The following is an 18,858-nucleotide window of genomic DNA, read 5'->3' as shown; positions in this document are numbered from 1 at the left end:
TCTTTATTCTCAGTGACCAGAGGGCAGAATGTAAGACGCTCATAGAACATAGACCAGGGCCAAGCCTGGCAAAGTGGGTTGGAGGCCCTGGAGAGGTGGCTACACTCTCATCTGTGGAAAGGGCTGCAGAGTCTCCCACAACTTGGACAATTGCTAGAAAACTGCCTTTTCCAGCCCAGGAGTTCTACAGGGGAATATAAGATGCCCCGCTGCAGAAAAACCACACCTTAAGCTCCAAACAGCCGATCAGTGATTCTCTCTCATCGTTGATGTTTCTGTCTCTCTCTCCCTCTCACTTCCTCTCTGAAATAAATGCACCTCTTCATCGCTCTGGGAGGAGCAGAGTGTTTCCTCCTGGCCGTGATGGCCTACGACCGCTTCGTGGCCATCTGCACGCCCCTGCGCTACACACTCATCGTCACCAGGGTCCTCTGTCTGCAGATGCTGGCTCTGGCATGCGTCAGCGGCTTTGCACTCTCGCTCACTCTTACCACCCTGATATTCCTCTTGCCCTTCTGTCAGTCCCATGAGATCAATCATTTCTTCTGTGACATCCCTGCTGTGCTGTTCCTGGCCTGCTCAGACACACGAGCCAATGAGATTGCCGTCTTCGTGGTCTGCACGCTCATCCTGTTGATTCCCTTCTTACTGATACTGCTCTCCTACGGATTCATTATCACCGCCATCCTCAGCATCCACTCAGCCCAGGGCAGGAGCAAAGCCTTCTCCACCTGTGCCGGGCACCTGCTGGTCTCTCTTCTGCACTACGGCTGTGCAATATTCATCTACATTCGCCCCAAGTCATGCTACACCCCAGAACAGGACAAGATAGTCTCTTTTACCTACACCAATGTAACTCCCACGTTCTACTCCATGGAACAAGGAAGTCAATGGTGCCCTGAGGCTCTAACTGGTTTGGCTCAGTGGATAGAGCATTGGCCTGCGGATTGAAAGGTCCCAGATTTGATTCCTGTCAAGGGCATGTACCTTCGTTGCGGGCATATCCCCAGTAGGGGGTGTGTATAAAGCAGCTGATTGATGTTTCTAACTCTCTATCCCAGCCGTGGGCAAACTACGGCCCCCGGGCTGGATCCGGCCCATTTGAAATGAATAAAACTAAAAAAAAAAAAGACCGTACCCTTTTGTGTAATGATGTTTACTTTGAATTTATATTAGTTCACACAAACACTCCATCCATGCTTTTGTTCCGGCCCTCCGGTCCAGTTTAAGAACCCATTGTGGCCCTTGAGTCAAAAAGTTTGCCCACCCCTGCTCTATCCCTCTCTCTTTGTCTCTGTAAAAAATCAATAAAGTATAATTTTTAAAAAAGGTGCCCTCATGAGACTCCTAGGGAGCTATAACTAGATGAGGCGGCAGCCTAAAGCCAGGTGAAGGGCAAAGTAGACTGACTCAACCAGGACTAATCTGACCCCTGACAAGAACCCACTGGGTCATCTAACTGCACACCTTGTGGCACCACTTCTCCCTTTGAGGGCTGATCCCTGGTTCTGCATGCACCTGAACTTTACCACACTCTTTCCTATGCTCAGAGAGATGGAACAAATCCTAATCCTGAGGCTTTCCAAAACGCAGCCATTCAAGGGGTGTTTTGTTGTCCCTTTGTGGACAATTACATTCATTATCTGGGACATGGTCAGAGGCATGGCCACCAACAGGAAGAAAGTCATGAGCTGACCCAAGGAAAACATTAAGGCACCACTTCTCTGGACAAAGAGTTAGCAAGGATAAAATAGAAGAATTTCCCAAGCCTAAACTAGGCAAAGTGAAGACGTGGAAAGGCAGAGCCTCCCAGAAATTTAATCTTGCATCACCACAAAACAACCTAGCGATCACTTGAGATACAATAGTGCAAAGCAAACAGCAGCAGCCCTGAGGGCCTGTGACCTGCTCTGCCCCATCAGCTCACCATTCTCACGAAGGCATTTCACTCACTGTCCACCCCAGTCCAGCCTCTGGGCCAGGTGACCCTCCTCCTTGCGTTGCTTAAAGGGCCACTTGCTCCTGGTAGGCAGTGCAGACTGCCCTTCCTCCCCCCTGCCCTGCCCTGCTGGGGGAGGTGCCCCTCCACCGTGGCCACAAGTGCTTACTCATCGCCCAGCACTGAAATGAATTGTCCCTGCCTGGCCTGGGGGCACCTGCAGGCAAGAGGTGTGATTACTCTCTGTTACCAGAGACCTGGCACCTAACAGGCACTCAGTACGCAGTAACCAAACTGTGAGCCCCATGGCTTCGGCTTACCTTCCCACCCCGGCTGCTAGTGAATGAAAGCCTTCACACCTGCTGAGCCGAGGACACTGTGTTCAGGGACTCCTGTCAGACGGAAAGATCTCAAGAGAGTGTTTGCTGACCCCACTCCCACCCACAGGCTGGGCTCTGTGCCATGGACCCTGAATTTTCCTCCATCATGGCACTGAGCAAGCAAGAATTGTTGATGGAATAAATGAATGAATGATTGGGCACCTTGTGTGTAACAGGCACTGGGCATAGCACTGGGGCTACAGAAGAGCAACACAGACCCTGCCCTCAAGGAGCTCACAAATTAGCCTGGGGGATTAGGCACCGAAACAACTTTATTTCACACAATCGTTACCAGCTCTGCAGAGGAAGGAGTGACTTGTCCCAACCCCAAACCTAGGAACACCCACATTCTGCTAAAAGGGTCAGGAATGGGGCGACTGGGTCCTTGATGACCCTTCATTGGACAAGTAAACCAGCATGATGACCCTCTCCCTGTAGACTTCACAATCAGTCAATACATGTCTTTATAGTTTAAGCCCCAAAAGCATTCCTTACTGACACAGAAAAACCCAATGAGCATCAGCTATTTCCAACCTTGCCTTTCTCCTCAATTTGTAGCTCCTCCTACCCACCTCATGATGCGTAGGCGATGACCCCATCTTCTACACCAAAGAGGCCCCAGGGCCACCAGAGGGGCACTCCTCAATGGCAGTGGCAGATCTGGGTGGACAGGAACCATGTAGATAGATCATTTTTCCCAGTGCCCAGCCCTGCTTGTTTTTTGGTCAGAAGGATCGCCTAGAGCAGTGGTTGGCAAACTGCGGCTTGCGAGCCACATGCGGCTCTTTGGCCCCTTGAGTGTGGCTCTTCCACAAAATACCACATGCAGGCGCGCACATACACTGCGATTGAAACTTCGTGGCCCATGCGCAGAAGTCGGTATTTTGTGGAAGAGCCACACTAAAGGGGCCAAAGAGCCACATGTGGTTCATGAGCCGCAGTTTACTGACCACTGCCCTAGAGCAGCGGTGGCCACCTGGTGATCCTCAGACCACTGGTGGTCTGTGAGGTCCGAAAGGTTGGCGACCAGTGCCCTAGAGGCTCTGCCCAGGAGCTTACACACCAGAAGATTCCTGGTCACAGTCAGGGCTATGGGTGCTGTGCCAAAGTTAGGCTCAGGTTGCTATCAATGGGCAATGCTATTCCCCATCTTCTGGGATTGTGGTGAGGATTCGTGGATAAGCCCGGAAAGCGATGCCTGGGCAGCACCTGGCATACAGGGTGCCGATCAATGGAAACAGGGATTAGCGAGCTGATGGGTACTGGGTCCTTCCATGTTGCCCCCTCACCCTCCGGATGCCCTTCCTTCGGTGCCCTCAGAGCTGGGAGAGGCTGCAGCCTGGAAGGTTTGGGGGGCTGACTCCCTGAGGAGGTCCTGCGGGAAACTTAGATGGTGACTCCAGCTGGATCCCAGGGAAGGTGGTGATCATTGATTCCATATGGCTATGGAGAGAGCGATCAGGAGTGAGGGGGAGACAGACAGCGACCAAAATGGTAGCAGTTTGTTGACCACAATACCCCACTGCAGCCCCATGTGGGCCCTGTGCTGCTGGGCCATCTGATGCCCTTACAAACGGTGCACGGATGCCCATCTATTTGGACAAGGCATCGTGGTTCATGCCAAATATCTTTTTAGATATATTTATTGCATTCCATACAAGTCCTCTTTGCTTCAGAAATGTGAAGGTCTTAACCGCTGTGCAGCCAGAGGGTTTAGGCTAGATCTGGTGCTATCAAGATACAGGCTGGATGTGCTGAACACCTACATCGCTGCGGGTGCATGTGCTGCTTGCTCATGCACACATATGCACCTGTACTTAGAAGGATTAGAGAGAAAAATATTACTTTGTGTCATCTTGATGAAATGCTGATGACATCAAACTTGCAGTTGCCTCTAGAGCAGCGGTTCTCAACCTGTGGGTCGTGATCCCTTTGGCGGTCGAACGACCCTTTCACAGGGGTCGCCCAAGACCATCCTGCATGTCAGATATTTACATGACGATTCATAACAGTAGCAACATGACAGTTATGAAGTAGCAACGAAAATAATTTTATGGTTGGGTCACAACATGAGGAACTATATTTAAAGGGCCAGAAGGTTGAGAACCACTGCTCTAGAGGAATAAGTGTCCATGTCGGATGGGCATTATGTGTGGAGTTTAGGAAGGATTGCTCTTGGGAAGCAGCTCAAAGTCATGAGGACAGCAGGGCTGTGCCACACGGGCCCCACAGTCATTAGGCTGGGTCCCCAGGCTCCGTGACTTCAGGGACTTCACCACAGTCCTCCTACCTGCATCAGGAAAAGGGGCCAAGGGCAAACACCTTCAAAGGAAAGATTGGCCTTCAGTGAATAGAAGAGGATAATTCAAACTTGAGCAAAGTAGTTCACTTGGGAACTAATTAGAAGTTTCTCTGAACAACAATTGCTGAATAACTTAATTTTTCTCTGTTTACAATTGTAATTGATGCCCACTGTCAAAATTAGAAAAAAATTGGGCAAGTTTGGAAAAAAAAATAATTACCCATCATCTCCCTACTAAAGATAACCACAATGAAAATGTTGGTGTACTTCGGGATGGAATGAGGTCATTCATGTTTAGTATTTAGAACAGTGACTGGAACATGGTAATCACTCAATGCATGTTATTGCTTTTTAAAAAAAATCTCATCTAAAAGTTGTTCTTATTAGTTTTAGAGGAGAAAAAGTGACAGAGAAACCTTGATGTGAGAGAGAAACAGGTCGGTTGCCTTCTGACTGGCCTGACCGGGAATCAAACCAACTACCTAGGACAGTGGTTGGCAAACTGCGGCTCGCGAGCCACATGCGGCTCTTTGGCCCCTTGAGTGTGGCTCTCCCACAAAATACCGATTTCTGCGCATGGGCCACGAAATTTCAATCGCACTGTATGTGCGCGCCTGCATGTGGTATTTTGTGGAAGAGCCACACTCAAGGGGCCAAAGAGCCGCATGTGGCTCGCAAGCCGCAGTTTGCCGACCACTGAATGTTTCCACACAGGGAATTGAACCTGTAACCTTTTGATGTATAGGATGACGCTCCAAACACCTGAGGCACCCGGCCGGGGTCATGTTATTGGTTATTATTATTCCCTTGTTAATAAGCTTAGGAAAGCCTTGCCCTGTCCAAAAAGCAAAGTTCATCTAAATTTTCTTCAGGTATTTTCAATTTAATTTTATTGTGTGTCTAACACATAAATACCTACTCATTACAAACCATTCATATCCTATACAAATGAATAGTATAAAAGTGAATGCATTCCTCCACACGTTTACCCCCGTGTCTCAGTGTGATACATTAAAAGCAGCTTCTGACCCCAGTGCTCATTTGTCCCATCCTATTTCATTCATTAAACAGTCACTTGCACCTCAGAAGTGTCCTTCAAAGTATTTGTCCCGTGAGTCTTGGCTGCGTCAGCAGAGAGCTGTGTCCAGGTGCAAACTCCCCTGCACTCCCAGGCCCCCTGTGCACAGGCTGTGTGGAGGCAGGAGAAGGGGGCGTGCAGGGAGCTGGAGGGGAGCGCGGGCACTGGGAACAGAGGTGTCCTCCCCAGCAGTGTGGCCTCAGGGGACATGAGGGACACAGGGGCCCAGATTCTCAGCAGGAACAGGCAGCCTGCAGGCGAGGGTGAGCAGGAAGATTCCAGAGATAAGTAGACAGCACAGGAAGGCGCTCCTTAGCGGGTCAGAGCAGAGCCCTTCACGTGTCACCTGTCCAGCCTGCTTCTCCCTCCTCGGCCCCATGGCAGCGTGACCCAGTTATGCCAATCCCTGGGGGTCCTCCTTGTCACCACACTGTTCGCCCTCCCCACCCAGTCCTTGCTGGATCTGTGGCTCTTACCTGCTAACAGCTACTTCCTGTGTTTCCTCTTGAATCCCTTCACCCACCTGCCCTGCTTGCTGTGTTCCTGTCTGGGATTCTGTCATCCTTTCTCCCCAAGGAGACAGCGCCCTGGGAAAGGCTTTCTGCAGGCTTCCCTCCCTGCTGTACTATTCCCAGTTCCCGGAACAGTGTGGGGCGCGGAGACCCCAGAACAAGTACTTCCCCATGGGAGCAGCTGGATGTGGGGAGGCCTCCCCTGTACCCTCCGTCCCTTCCCCTCTCCCATCCCCCAAACACAAGCAGAGGTGGAGCAGGAGCGGCTTTGTAAAATAACATTTCAATTGTCACATTTCCAGGTTGATTTATTAGTGGGGTTTTTTTTGGTGTTTATTTTTTTAGGAGAAAGGGATGTCCCCTTTGATAAGTCCCATCCCCTCTCACCCCTCAACGTGATCTCAGGGTGTGGGGAAAGTCTTTTGAGAATCTACTCAGCTGTAAGATAGCACGGCCTGTCTTACAAAGCTTTCCCGCCAGGTTTGGGATTAGCTGTGACACAGACATGGCTTAAGTAAAGCTGCTACATGGAATACTTGAGATGTGGGAAGTGCATCAGCCTTAAGCTCAGATAGGGGCCCATTCCCTGACCCCTTCCCTGGCTGGTGCCCACAGTTGTGCCAAGCCAGGGGAGGAGTCCCTGATCCTTGGGAGGGACAGAACACCACATCTACCTACTCTTAACTTGTGGGCAGAAGGAGAGTGTTGGCACAGAAACACCCCTCCAGGCATTGCCCTAGCCCTGCCCACCTCTCTGTACCTTTCCTGGTGACTTGATCCCCTTTACAGACAGATCAGCTGACACAGGGTGTCCTACCAACTGAGGGCTCCTGGCACCTCTGACACCACCAGCCTTCTCCCCATCTCCAGCACACCCACCCTCCCACACCTAGGGGGAGGGAGAGCCCCCAGGAGGGCTGAGCCAGCGGAGGGTAAAGCAGCTGGGTTGTCCCAGGGCTGGTGCTGCGGCTCCTTTTCTGCTTGTGTCCAACTTGCTGGTCCCTCCTGAGCGCCTGGACCCCGCCCGCCCCAGCCTGAGGTCTGAGACAGGGCGGTGTGCCTGCGGGCAGAGGCAGAGGGGCCGGCAGCCACCCTCCCCAGGCCGGCGGGCAGCACTAAGAGGTGCTGAAGGAGCAAGGCCCATCCACCGCCTCCTCCAGCATCTGAGTTGGGGTTCACGGGGGCAGGGCAGGCGGGGCCAGGCGGGACTCCCGGGGGACCGGCCCAGAGGCCCCTGACCCACTCTCAGGCCCAACGACAGGGACCCCCAGCGGCCAGCTGTTCACCGTGGTGGTAGCTGGGCGGGCACCCGCACAGGCTCTGAGGCTCCTCCACCAGCCTGTTGCTGGGCAGGCTTCGCGGGATACAGTCACGTGCCCAGGGCACTCATTGGCTGGGTTTCTGGCCAATGGAACAGGGCCTGTTTGCCTGCATGCGCTCTGGGCCTTCAAGTGGGGTCACCGGCTAGGGGGCGGAGCTTCCTGTCAGACCATTGGCGCCTCAGGGGGAGCGGCTCTCAGAAGTCCCAAAGAGAGGCTGAGGGGCCATGGAGGATGACGACGGTGTCCCAGGCCGCGGGGCCGAAGATGGGGAAGGACAGGCCATTCCGGGTGACCCTGGCATCCCAGATGGCCCTGGAGGCCACGAGGGCCCCGGGAGAGGCGGCAGCGGGGAGGCCGGTGCTGTCGCCAGGGAAGCGCCACAGGTCGCCCGGGCCGTCGACGCTCCTGGGCCAAACGCAGATGCCGAGCCATTGCCCATGGCCGGAAGGCCAAGACCAGACATTTTCCAGTTGTATCCTATTTGAGGAGGGGCCGGGTGGTCAGGGGGACGGACCTAGGCCAGACACTGGGTCGGGAGGAGGGGTCAGCCTGGGGTAGGGAGGGAAGAGGGGCGGGGCCGGCCGGGGGTGGGGGGGCGGGGGGCTGAGGGGATGGGTAATGGTGGACAGTGGAGATGGTGGGGGAGGCGGCCTGAGGGACCAGGAATGAGGGACCATACGTGAGGGGACTAAGACGGGGGAGAGTGGCCTGAGTGGAAGCAGCAAAGTCTGGATGGGATGGTGCCTTAACTGACTCTCCTCTAGCTCCGTCCTGGTGCCATTCAGCTCATCCGTGGAGGCAGTGAGAGCCTGCCATTTCCTGGGCCCGCGTACCCAATCTCATGTAGCAGCAGTGGAGCAGGAGCTTATAGTGTCTGACAGTATTCTAACTATGTTAGTTCTAAGGAGGGTCATGGTGGGGGACTGGAGGTGGGGCGGGCAGGTGGCTAGGGTGGGTCTCCCGAGGGTCTTTATAACATTGAATTGGAGATTCTCCCCCCAAAGAAGATCCAGCCATGGCCAGTGAAGCTCAGTGGTTAGTGCCTGGCGAGCACACTGGAGGGTGGAAGGTTCTATCCCCTGTTAAGGGCACCTACCTCGGTTGCAGGTTCAATACCTGCCCCTGCCCCCATCAGTTTATGGGTCAGTGTGTGAGGGAAGCAACTGATGCATGTGTTTCTCCTCTCACATTTATGTTTCTCTCTCTCTCTCTCTCTCTCTCTCTCTCTCTCTCTCTCTCGAGCGCGCGCGCGCTCTCTGTCTCTCCCCCCTCTCTCTCCCCCCTCCCTCCCACCTTCCACTCTCTTAAAATAAAAGAAAATAAATAAAATAAAATAATAGAATAGAATAAATAAAAGTCAGCTCTAGGGAGGTATTCAGGGTGAACTGGACCTGTCGCCACCTGAAGGGCCAGAGAGAGCTACGTGCATGCCGATTTTTGTATTTTCTTTTTCCCTCATTTAGCCAACTCACTGCTGAAGATCTTGACCAACTGCGAATTTCTATCACCTCCTGTATCCATGAGCTTTGCCTGCTGATCCGGAACATGCGGCTCACTGTGCCCCCATTTTTTTACTTTATCCCCAGGACGATAAGTGGGGGCTAGGACTAACCTAGAGGCCCTCCCTAGGTAGTGCATGCTTCCCTGAGGCATGGAACCCTACAGGAGTTGCCACTTCAGTATGGGGGCCTGATTGTTTGCTTGTACTGGCCCTTTGTTACTTTCAATTCCATTGTTTTGCTGTTGCTGGAAGAGGGGCTCTAGATTGTGCGTTACAGCAGAAAATACAAGTGAACTGCTACTCTTCTCTGAGTGCGGTTTTCTATTACCTGACACCCTCCACATTTACTTGCCTTTGTCTCTGGGTTGGAGCGTAGATGGGCAATTCAGTTACTCTAGTCAGGAGAAGACAATTTAAGAAAAAAAAGAAAATGAAAATGAATTGTGTCCTGCCATTCAGCATTAACAGCTGCTGGTATTTCTGAATATTTTCTTAGCTTTATAATTGCATTTATATATTGGATGCACAAAATAATATACAATGTATAAGTTTTGCAAATTCAGGATTAAATGTTTCCTGAACTATTTATATTTTCTTTTCTTGTGATGAGAACTTTAAAAATATACTCTATTTATTTGCTTGTTTGTTTATTTTATAATTCTTTGTTGTTGTGTTGCATGTCACCCTTTTCCGCCCATTGAACCCCTCCAGCCCACTCCCGCCCCCCACCCCAAGCCCTTACCACCCATTGTGGCCCTGGGCCATGCATATATGCATACAAGGTCCTTGGTTGATTGCTTCCCACCACCCACCCTCCTCCATCTTCCCTCCCATATTCCGCACTCTGTTCCATGCCTCCATGTGTCTGCATCCGCTCCATTCATCAGTTTATTTTGTTATCTGAGAAAAACTTTAAGTACATGTCTCTGGATGCATAAAAGAAGGACAATGATATAATTGCTTAACATTCAGTGTTTCCGTTTTCCTTCTAATACAATGATTCAATGGGATTCTTCTATGATTTTGCGTGAATGGCTATTTCCTCAAGATAGATTCCAACAGGTATAAGGACTGAGTTAAAAATGTACGTTTCTATTTCTTTTCTTAAGGCTGTTAGTCTACAGTACGCAATTGCTATCCAAAAAGTGTGCCCTCCCCCCAGAGTTCTAGTTTGCTCACCTTCTTATACCACTAGGTCAGCAGACACAGGGTTATTTCTCAGTTGAGGGACCCTGGCACCCCTAGCCCTCCCCTGCCATTTGCCACCCCCACCCCTGAGGAGCAAGACTTTACTCCTAGGGGTAAGGACAGCCCATGAGGGCTATGCCAGCAGAGGGTAGAGCAACTGGGAGTTAGTTGTCCCAGGGTGGTGCTCCCGCTCCTGCTACCCTTGTGTCCAGCTGGTCCCACCGGAGCATGTGGATCCAGCCGGCCCAAGCCTGTCACCAGGAGACATGGCAGTGTGCGTGCCTGGCAGAGGCAGTGGGGCTGGCAGCTACCCCTCCCCCCGGCTAGCACCACGAAGTGACAGTGCCCGGGTGAGAAATGGGTGGTGCTGAAGGAGCAAGGCCCATCCATCCCAGCTCCTCCAGGGTCTCAGCTGGGGGTGCATGAGGGCGGGCAGCGCCCAGGAGGGACTCTTAGCGGACCTGTACAGGCTTTGAGGCTCGCCCAGAAACATGGCGTTGGGCAGGCTTAGGGATGCGGCGGGGGGGGGGGGGGGGGGGGGGGGGGGCGGGCAAACAGTCACGTGCCCAGGGCCGCTTCTGGCCAATGGGGGCAGGGCATGTTTGTGCATGCGCTCTGGGGCGCCGAGTGCGATCACCTGCTAGGGGGCAGAGTAGCTTCCGGTTAGAACTTGGGCGCCCCTAGATAGGCGCTCTCAGAAGTCACAAGCAAAGGCCGAGGAGCCATGCAGGCTGAAGAGGGAGGCGCAGGCGGCGTGGCCGAAGATGGGGAAGGCCAGGCCAGGCCAGGCGACACTGGCAACCCAGATCGCCCTGGAGGCCACGAGGGCCCCGGGAGAGGCGGCAGCGGGGAGGCCGGTGCCGATGCCGGGCCAGCGCCACAGGTCTCGCGGCCATTCGCTGCTCCTAGGCCTGGCGCAGATGCCGGGCCAGGGACCAGAGCCAGAAACCCACAGCCACCACGGCGAAGAAGGCTCCAGTTGTATCCTATTTGGCAAGTGGCCGGATGGCCAGGGGGACACAGTAGGCAGGGAGGAGGGGTCGGCCAGGTCTAGGGAGCAAAGAGGGGAGAGAGGTGAGTCGGGCGGCTGATGGGATGGGCCAGTGGTTGGCAGTTGAGATGGGGCGGGGAGGTAGCCTCGGGGACCAGGGAGGGGACTAAGATGAACGAGAGTGGCCTGAGGGGAAGTAGCAACGTCTGTATGGGATGGTTCCTTAACTGAATCTCCTCTAGCTCCATCACAGTGTCTTTGCAGTCACACAGGGAGGCAGTGTTGGCCTTCCAGTACCTGGCCCGGTGTCCCCAGCCCCAACCCATGGTCGTTAAGCAGGAACTCATCGTGGTGGACCACCTTCTAACTATGTTAGTTCTACACAGGGCCACGGTGTGGGGGACGTGGGGTGGGTCAGGTGGCCAGGGTGGTTCTCTGGAGGGTCGTTATAATAGTGAGCTGGAGACCCACGGAAACGTCAGGTCCAAGGGGTTACTTGTGGTGAACCGGGCCTGTCGCCACCTGAGGGAACAGAGAGAGCTCGGTGCAGAGTTATCATATTTAATTTGATTTCCTCCCCCCTTCTTTTAGCCAACTGACTTCAGAAGACCCCGGCCAGCTCCTAATGTCTTTCTCCTCCTGTCTCCATGAGTTTTGCCTGCTGATTCGGACCATGCAGCACATTATGCCTCCGTTTCTTTTCATTAACCCTAGGTCCGAAGAAGAGGACGAAGGCTAACCCAAGGTGCCTCCCTAGGCACTGCATGCTTCCCTGGGCCATGGGTTCCTACCGGGGTTGCCACTTCATCATGGGGGCCCAATTGTGTGCTTGTGTTGGCCCTTCCGCACTCTCACCTCTATTGTTTCCCTGTTGCTGGAGGATGGGGTTCTTAATTGTTTGTTACAGCAGGAAATAAAGGCGAACTGCTGTTCTTGTCCGAGATTATTTTCAGTTACTGCACCTCCAAATCTTTTTTCGCCTTTGTCTCTGGTTTCGTGGGGAGGTGAGAGATTCAGTATTAACTGCTGTCGGTATTTTGGAATATTTTCTTTTATAGTTCCATTTATGTATGAATGGCACAGCAGTAGTATATGATGTGTAATTTTTCCAAGTTCAGGATTAACATTTTTCCGAACTATTTTCATTTAACATATGAGCTCTTTATTTTTCAAAAAATTTTTAAATACATATCAATGGATGCATAAGAGAAGTATAATAGTGTAATTGTTGAACATTTACTGTTTTCATTTTCCCTCTTATAAATAATGATTTGATGGAGTTGTGTATAATTTTATTTGAATGGTTATTTCCTCAAGATAGATCCCAAGAGGTAGAATCAGAGTTAAAAATGTATGTTTCTATTTATTTTTAAGGCTGTTAGCTTACAGTACACAATTGCTGTCCAGAAAGTATGCCCTCCCACCAGAATTCTAGTTTCCCCAGCTATTTATGACAGTAGTTCTGATTCTTGTCCAAAATACCAACAATGCCCTGACCGGTTTGGCTCAGTGGATAGAGCGTCGGCCTGGGGACTGAAGGGTCCCAGGTTCGATTCCGGTCAAGGGCATGTACCTTAGTTGCAGGCCCATCCCCAGTGGGGGGTGTGCAGGAGGCAGCTGATCGATGCTTCTCTCTCATCGATGTTTCTGACTCTCTATCCCTCTCCCTTCCTCTCTGTAAAAAATCAATAAAATATATTTAAAAAAATACCAACAATGACACACACACACACAAAATACAACTTAGTTTCCATGAGGAGATCAAACAACCCAGGAACACTAAAATAGGAATTTTTTAAATATATATTTTTATTTCAGAGAGGAAAAGAGAGGGAGAGAGAGATAGAAACATCAAAGAGAGAAATTCATTGATCAGCTGCCTCCTGCATGCCCCACACTAGGGACTGATCCTGCTGTCCAGGCACGCGCCCTGACCAGGAGTCAAACCATGATCTCTTGGGTCATAGGTCCATGCTCAACCACTGAGCCACACCAGCTGGGCATAGAATAGGAATTTTGTGGCTTACTCACATTTCAGATCAGTGATGAACTGTTGAGATGATGAGTTAAGCATTAGAGGGGAGGAAGTTAACTCCTAATATACCTAGTTTCTGGCAACCTTGCCAATCTTGCTTATAGTTTTTATAGCTTTTATGAGGATTACATCAGATTTTCATCCTAGGTGATCAGGTTGTCTGCAGATAAGGCAGTTTGAGATTATTTTGAATTGAGAAATTTTAAAAGAGAGGAAATGGAGAAAAAAACACATAGAAAAACCGCAAAACTAAAATAGCAGACAGAAACATGAGGGAAAAGAAATAATAGAGATACAGTGCAATCAGAAAACAAAAGGTTAAATGCCTGTAATCAGTCTTCATGTAGCAATAATCACCCTAAATGTAAATGGCCTGGACTCTCCAATCAAAAGGTACAGAGTGGCCGGATCCATTAAACAATAAGACTCTGCTATACATAACCTTCAGGAGACCCATCTCAGCCCCAAAGACACACATAAGCCCAGGGTGAGTAGGTGGAAGAGGGTACTCCAAACAAACGGCACAGTGAGAAAAGTGGGTTTAGTCCTATTTATATCAGACAAAACAGATGCCAAGGCAAAAAGGTAACAAGAGACGAAGATGGGCATTTATAATGAAAAAGGGGACAATTCATCAAGAAGACATAATACTTATTAACATACTAGTGGCCTGGTGCACAACATTCATGCACATTTAAAGGGGGGTAATTAGAGGAAATATTTTAATATTGCTATTTGCCCTTTCTCTATAGTAGAAGTGTCAGCGATGAAAGAAAATTAATCAAATGTCTATGAAAATCTTCCTCCTGTCAGAGTCTGGGGTGCGCCACGGGACCCAGAGTCAAGTCCCTACCCACCCACGTGCACCTCAAAGTTGCACGAGACCCAGACCCGGCCGGGCCTTCCCCCATTGGGCTAGATCCAGACCTGGCCAGTCCCACCCTTGTCAAGCCCCACCAGGCAGGGGGCACAGCCTCAGGTTCCCTGGCCTGGCGCTGGGGCAGGGGGCATGGCCTGAGGTCCCCCAGCCTGGGCCAGGGTGGCAGGCATGCCTCAAGGTCCCCTTTCAAGACCCGCTGGGTGGGGGACGTGGCCTGAGGTTCCCCGGCCTGACGCTGAGAGGAGGCTGCACCCTCCGGTCCCCTGGCAAGCCCCTCCAGGCGGGGATGGGGCCTCAGGTCCCCTGGCTCGGTGCTGGGGTAAGGGGCATGGCCTGAGGTCCCCCGTCAAGCCCCGCCGGGTGGGGGGCGCGGCCTCGGGTCCCGCGGCCCGGCGCTGGGAGGAGGATGCAGTCTCAGGTCCACCATCAAGTCCCACCAGGAGGGGAGCACAGCCTCAGGTCCCCCATCCAGCCCTGCTGGGTGGGGGCGCAGCCTGAGGTCCCCTGACCTGGGGCAAGGGGAGCAGCCTGAGGTCCCCTGGCCCGGTGCTGGGGCAAGGGGTGTGGCCTGAGGTCCCACATCAAGCCCTGCCAGAGCAGGGGGTACGGCCTGAGGTCCCTCAGCCTGGTACCGGGGCGGGTGGCATGGCCTGAGGTTCCCCGGCCTGGTTCTGGGGCAAGGAGGCAGCCTGAGGTTCCCCAGCTCAGCACCGGGGCAGGGGCTCACCTTGAGGTCCCCTGTCAAGCCCCACTGGGCAGGGGTTACGGCCTCAGGGCCCCTGTCAAGCCACTCCAGGCGGGGACGCAGCCTAAGGTCCTCTGGCCCGGTGCCAGGGCGCAGGGTGCAGCCTCAGGTCCCCTGGCCCAGTGCTGGGGCAAGGGGCATGGCCTGAGGTCCCCCGTCAAGCCCTGCTAGGGTGGGGGGCATGTCCTGAGGTCCCCCGGCCTAGTGCCGGGGCGGGGGGCACAGCCTGAGGTTCCCCAGCCTGGCGCTGGGGCAGAGGACACAGCCTGAGGTTCCCTGGTCCAGCACCAGGGTGGGGGGCGCACCTTGAGGTCCCCTGTCAAGCCCTGCCGGGTGGGGGGGCATGGCCTCAGATCCCCTGGCCCGGTGCTGGGACAGAGGGTGCGGCCTGAGGTCCCTTGGCCTGGCGCCAGGGCCAGGGGCATGGCCTGAGGCCCCCCATCAAGTCCTGCCAGGTAGAGGGCGCAGTCTGAGGTCCCTGGCCTGGCTCCAGGGTGGGGTGCGCGGCCTGAGATCTCCTGTCAAGCCCCATGGAGTGGGGGTGTGTGGGCGCGCAGCTTCAGGTCCCTACTGATTGCTCATTCGGGCTCGTTACAGAAACTCAGCCTCCACTGTGGGTGCAGCCATCTTGTGTTACAGAAACCCCACCTCCGCTGTGGGTGCAGCCATCTCGTATTAGGGAAACCCCCGCCTCCGCTGTGGGTGCCGCCATCTTTGTGGCAGAGTGATGGTCAAATTTGCATATTCCCTCTTTATTATGCAGGAGTAGTGGCCTGGTGCATGAAATTTGCGCACATTAAATGGAAATTAGAGGAAAAATTTTAATATTGTTATTTATTCTTTCTCTATAATAGAAGTGTCAGAGATGAAAAAATTAGTAAAATGTATATGAAAATCTCCCTCCTGTTAGAGTCTGGAGAGTGCCATGGGACCCAGAGTCAAATGCCCACCCACCTGTGCATGCCTCTAAATCCAGAAGACCCAGACCCACCTGGTCCCATCCCCATCAAGCCCCACAGGATGGGGGGCACAGCCTCAGGTCCCCCATCAAGTCCCGCCAGGTGGGGTTTGCAGCCTAAGGTCCCCCAGCCCGGCACCTGGGTGGGGGGCGTGGTGTGACAGCATGATGGCATGACAATCATTTGTATGTTAGCTCTTTATTATATAGGCTGTACACCCAATCTGGAAGCATCAAAATATACAAAGCAATTATCAATAGACTGAAAGCGAGAAATTGATAATTATCTATAATAATAAAAGCATAATATGATAATTAGACCAGATGTCCATCCGGACAACCTTCTGGATGAAGCCTAGGCTGAGAGGGAAGCCCAGGTCCCGGGTGCCAGAGGGACGCCAGTGCCGGCAGCTGGGGGAAGGCCTACTCTTGCATGAATTTCGTGCAACGGGCCTCTAGTACAATAATAGTGGAGGACTTTAACACTCTACTTACACCTATGGATAGATCACCCAGACAGAAAGTCACAAGGAAATAATTGGTCTTAAATGACACATTTGGCTGGGTGGATTTAATGATATTTGTGGAATTTCCCATCAAATAACAAGAGATGGAAAGAACACCCTGAGATGGATTGGACTCTGAGTTGCTGGTGTTGGTGAGATAGTGGGTGTGTTCTTATTTGTTTGGAGGTTCGGCAGCACACCCCTGGGTCCAAGCCTCCTTTTTTGTGGCCCGTGCAGATGTAGCAACTGCAGTGTGGCTCTGGAAGCCAAACACTTCCTGATACTTGGACCACAGCAAGGGGAGTGTGTTCCAGGAGCCAACAGTGGAGTCAGCAGTTCCTGATTCTCCATCTGCCTTGTGACCTAGGTACCGACTCCCTTGGCAGGTCTTTTCTGTGGTGTTCTGGGCCATTCCCACAGCCTCAGCTGACATCCACTCTTTATATGTTTATACCAGCCCTTTATGTGTTTTGTAAGCACCTGGTTCTCTGTGTAAAACTAGCAGAGGCTTGCCGGATCTGCAAATGAACCCTGACCCCTACATGAGGACACTCCGAGTCATCCTAAGATGCCTGCCTCTACCGTTGGAGTGCCTGTCAGGGGACCAGCAGGACACAAGTGGAACCTGTAAAGTTTTCTACTAAGTTGTGCTTAATGAAAGGGCCATGTAGAGAGGTGTGAGCAGGGGTGAGGGACCAATAAGCAGTGCTGAGTGGGAGCAGGCTCGTGTGGGCTCCCGAGAGGTGTGTTAAATCATCGGAAATTTGGGAGCTGGATGCTCAATGCAGCCAATAATAAAAGCTTATTTTATTCTATTCTCTAAAGCACATATTGAGGTATGTTTAACATGTAGAGGGCTGTGCATATGTAATGTATACAACTCTACGAGTTTGGGGGTAAGCATACACGTGTTAGCCATCACCGCCATCAAGGGCATCAGCCAAAGTTTCCTCCCATGCCCTTTATTATTTTGTTGGGTATGTGTGATAAGAATATTTATCATCATACTCAACACAGCAAATTTAAGAATATAATACAGTATTGCTCACGACAGGCACTGTGCTGCAAAGTGATCTCCAAAGATCATTTATCTTGCATAATTCTTAGAATTTTCATTACATGAAATTACAATGTAATTATGATTTAAATGAATTATACTTCTGAAAGAAAGATACAAAACCCCACTTTCTAATTGTTTTCACTATGGTACTGTCATCTATGCTCTTGTAGTTAATTTTGTGTGTTGGGGCTGTGAGGTGGAAGGAGTGTCTAATCATGAAAGAGGACACATCTCTCCCTGACACTGTGTTCCATGACATCCGCCGGTGGTTTGAAATCAGCCAGAGTTAGAATACTGACACCACGGAAATTGGCAAATGGTACAAATCAGACCTTGGCTTATTGTTTTGTTGATTGCCTAGACTTAAGGAAGTGATGGAGGAAATGTGATTAATGACAGTAAATGTACCTGAAACTGTGTGTTGTTTGTAGCTGTCCCAATGTGATAAATAGCATAAAAATGTGAGGAAATGCGTTTGCCATATTCCAACATTATCGTTTGACTCAGCAAAGAAGTTGCTCACATCACTGATGGATGAATGTCTGTGTTGTTTGTTTTTGCCTTATTCATGAACGTGAATGAAAATACCAAGTGACAATCGTGTCAGGATCACACTGGCAATTACAGATTGGTGACAGATACAAGGGTTTGGCAAAAGTCAACTAAAACAATCTGTGAGTCCATGAAGTCTATGAAATTTACAATACATACTACACATTCCTTATGTGAGTCAGAATTATAAGAGTCAGAATTCTAATCAACTTCTATACATACGTCTATGCATACTTTCCAATTTCCCCAGCTGCCCACACACCAAGAACAAGCTGTCAAGCATTTACCAGCATGCCACAGCCACCAAGGGGTGGTCAGGCACCAGGAAAAAACATCTTCCCAATTTATTCCGTTTTTGTTCATCCTCACCCGAGGAAAAGCCATCTTCTCTATAGCAAGCTAAAGGAGCAGGGAGAGGGGTCAGTGCTCCTGCATCCCCTGGGAGCTGAGGAATGCAGCCACTCCCAGAACTGCAGGGAGTCCCGGAGGAGGTGTGAGGAGACAAATGCCCTTGCTGCTCACTCCCCCCACCCTCTGGTCTCCACTGGCTGAGCCCAACCAGCATCCTGGACAAAGGAGCTTCCTGAGTGGTGCCATCCACCTGGGCCAGCTCTGGGGCACAGAGCAGGGCTGGGTAAGGACAGTCACCAGAACAGCAGGTAGAAGGGGGGCCCAGAAGCAGCAGAGAGGAACCGAGACATGGCCTGGGACACCTCCTGTGCCTGAGATGTGAGGGGTGGGGCCTGGCACAGGAGCACGAGCGTCAGCACCCCTGGTGGGGACAGCTGGGGACGCAGGGCCCCCCAGGCCCGGAGCACAGGGGAGGAAAGGGCACTCCGAGGTGAACTTGAGAGGAAGCAGTGTAACCATCATCACAGGTCTGGACCTCGATAGCTCCTGTGATTCCAG

The 18,858-nt window shown here is 51.9% G+C and overlaps 1 protein-coding gene across 1 annotated transcript; it reads left to right on the top strand.

The window, feature by feature from the left end:
* Positions 1-312: 312 nt before the first annotated feature.
* LOC308511922 (olfactory receptor 10V1-like) lies at positions 313-11,952 on the top strand (the record flags this gene model as incomplete). Its single annotated transcript, XM_081081749.1, has 2 exons — positions 313-893; positions 11,928-11,952. The coding sequence occupies 2 exons, from the start codon at positions 313-315 to the stop codon at positions 11,950-11,952; spliced, it is 606 nt and encodes a 201-aa protein (XP_080937875.1).
* Positions 11,953-18,858: the final 6,906 nt, after the last annotated feature.

Source organism: Myotis nattereri (genome assembly GCF_964212035.1).
Source record: "Myotis nattereri genome assembly, chromosome: X".
NCBI lineage: Eukaryota > Metazoa > Chordata > Mammalia > Chiroptera > Vespertilionidae > Myotis > Myotis nattereri.
This window is presented reverse-complemented; position numbering and strand designations above follow the sequence as displayed.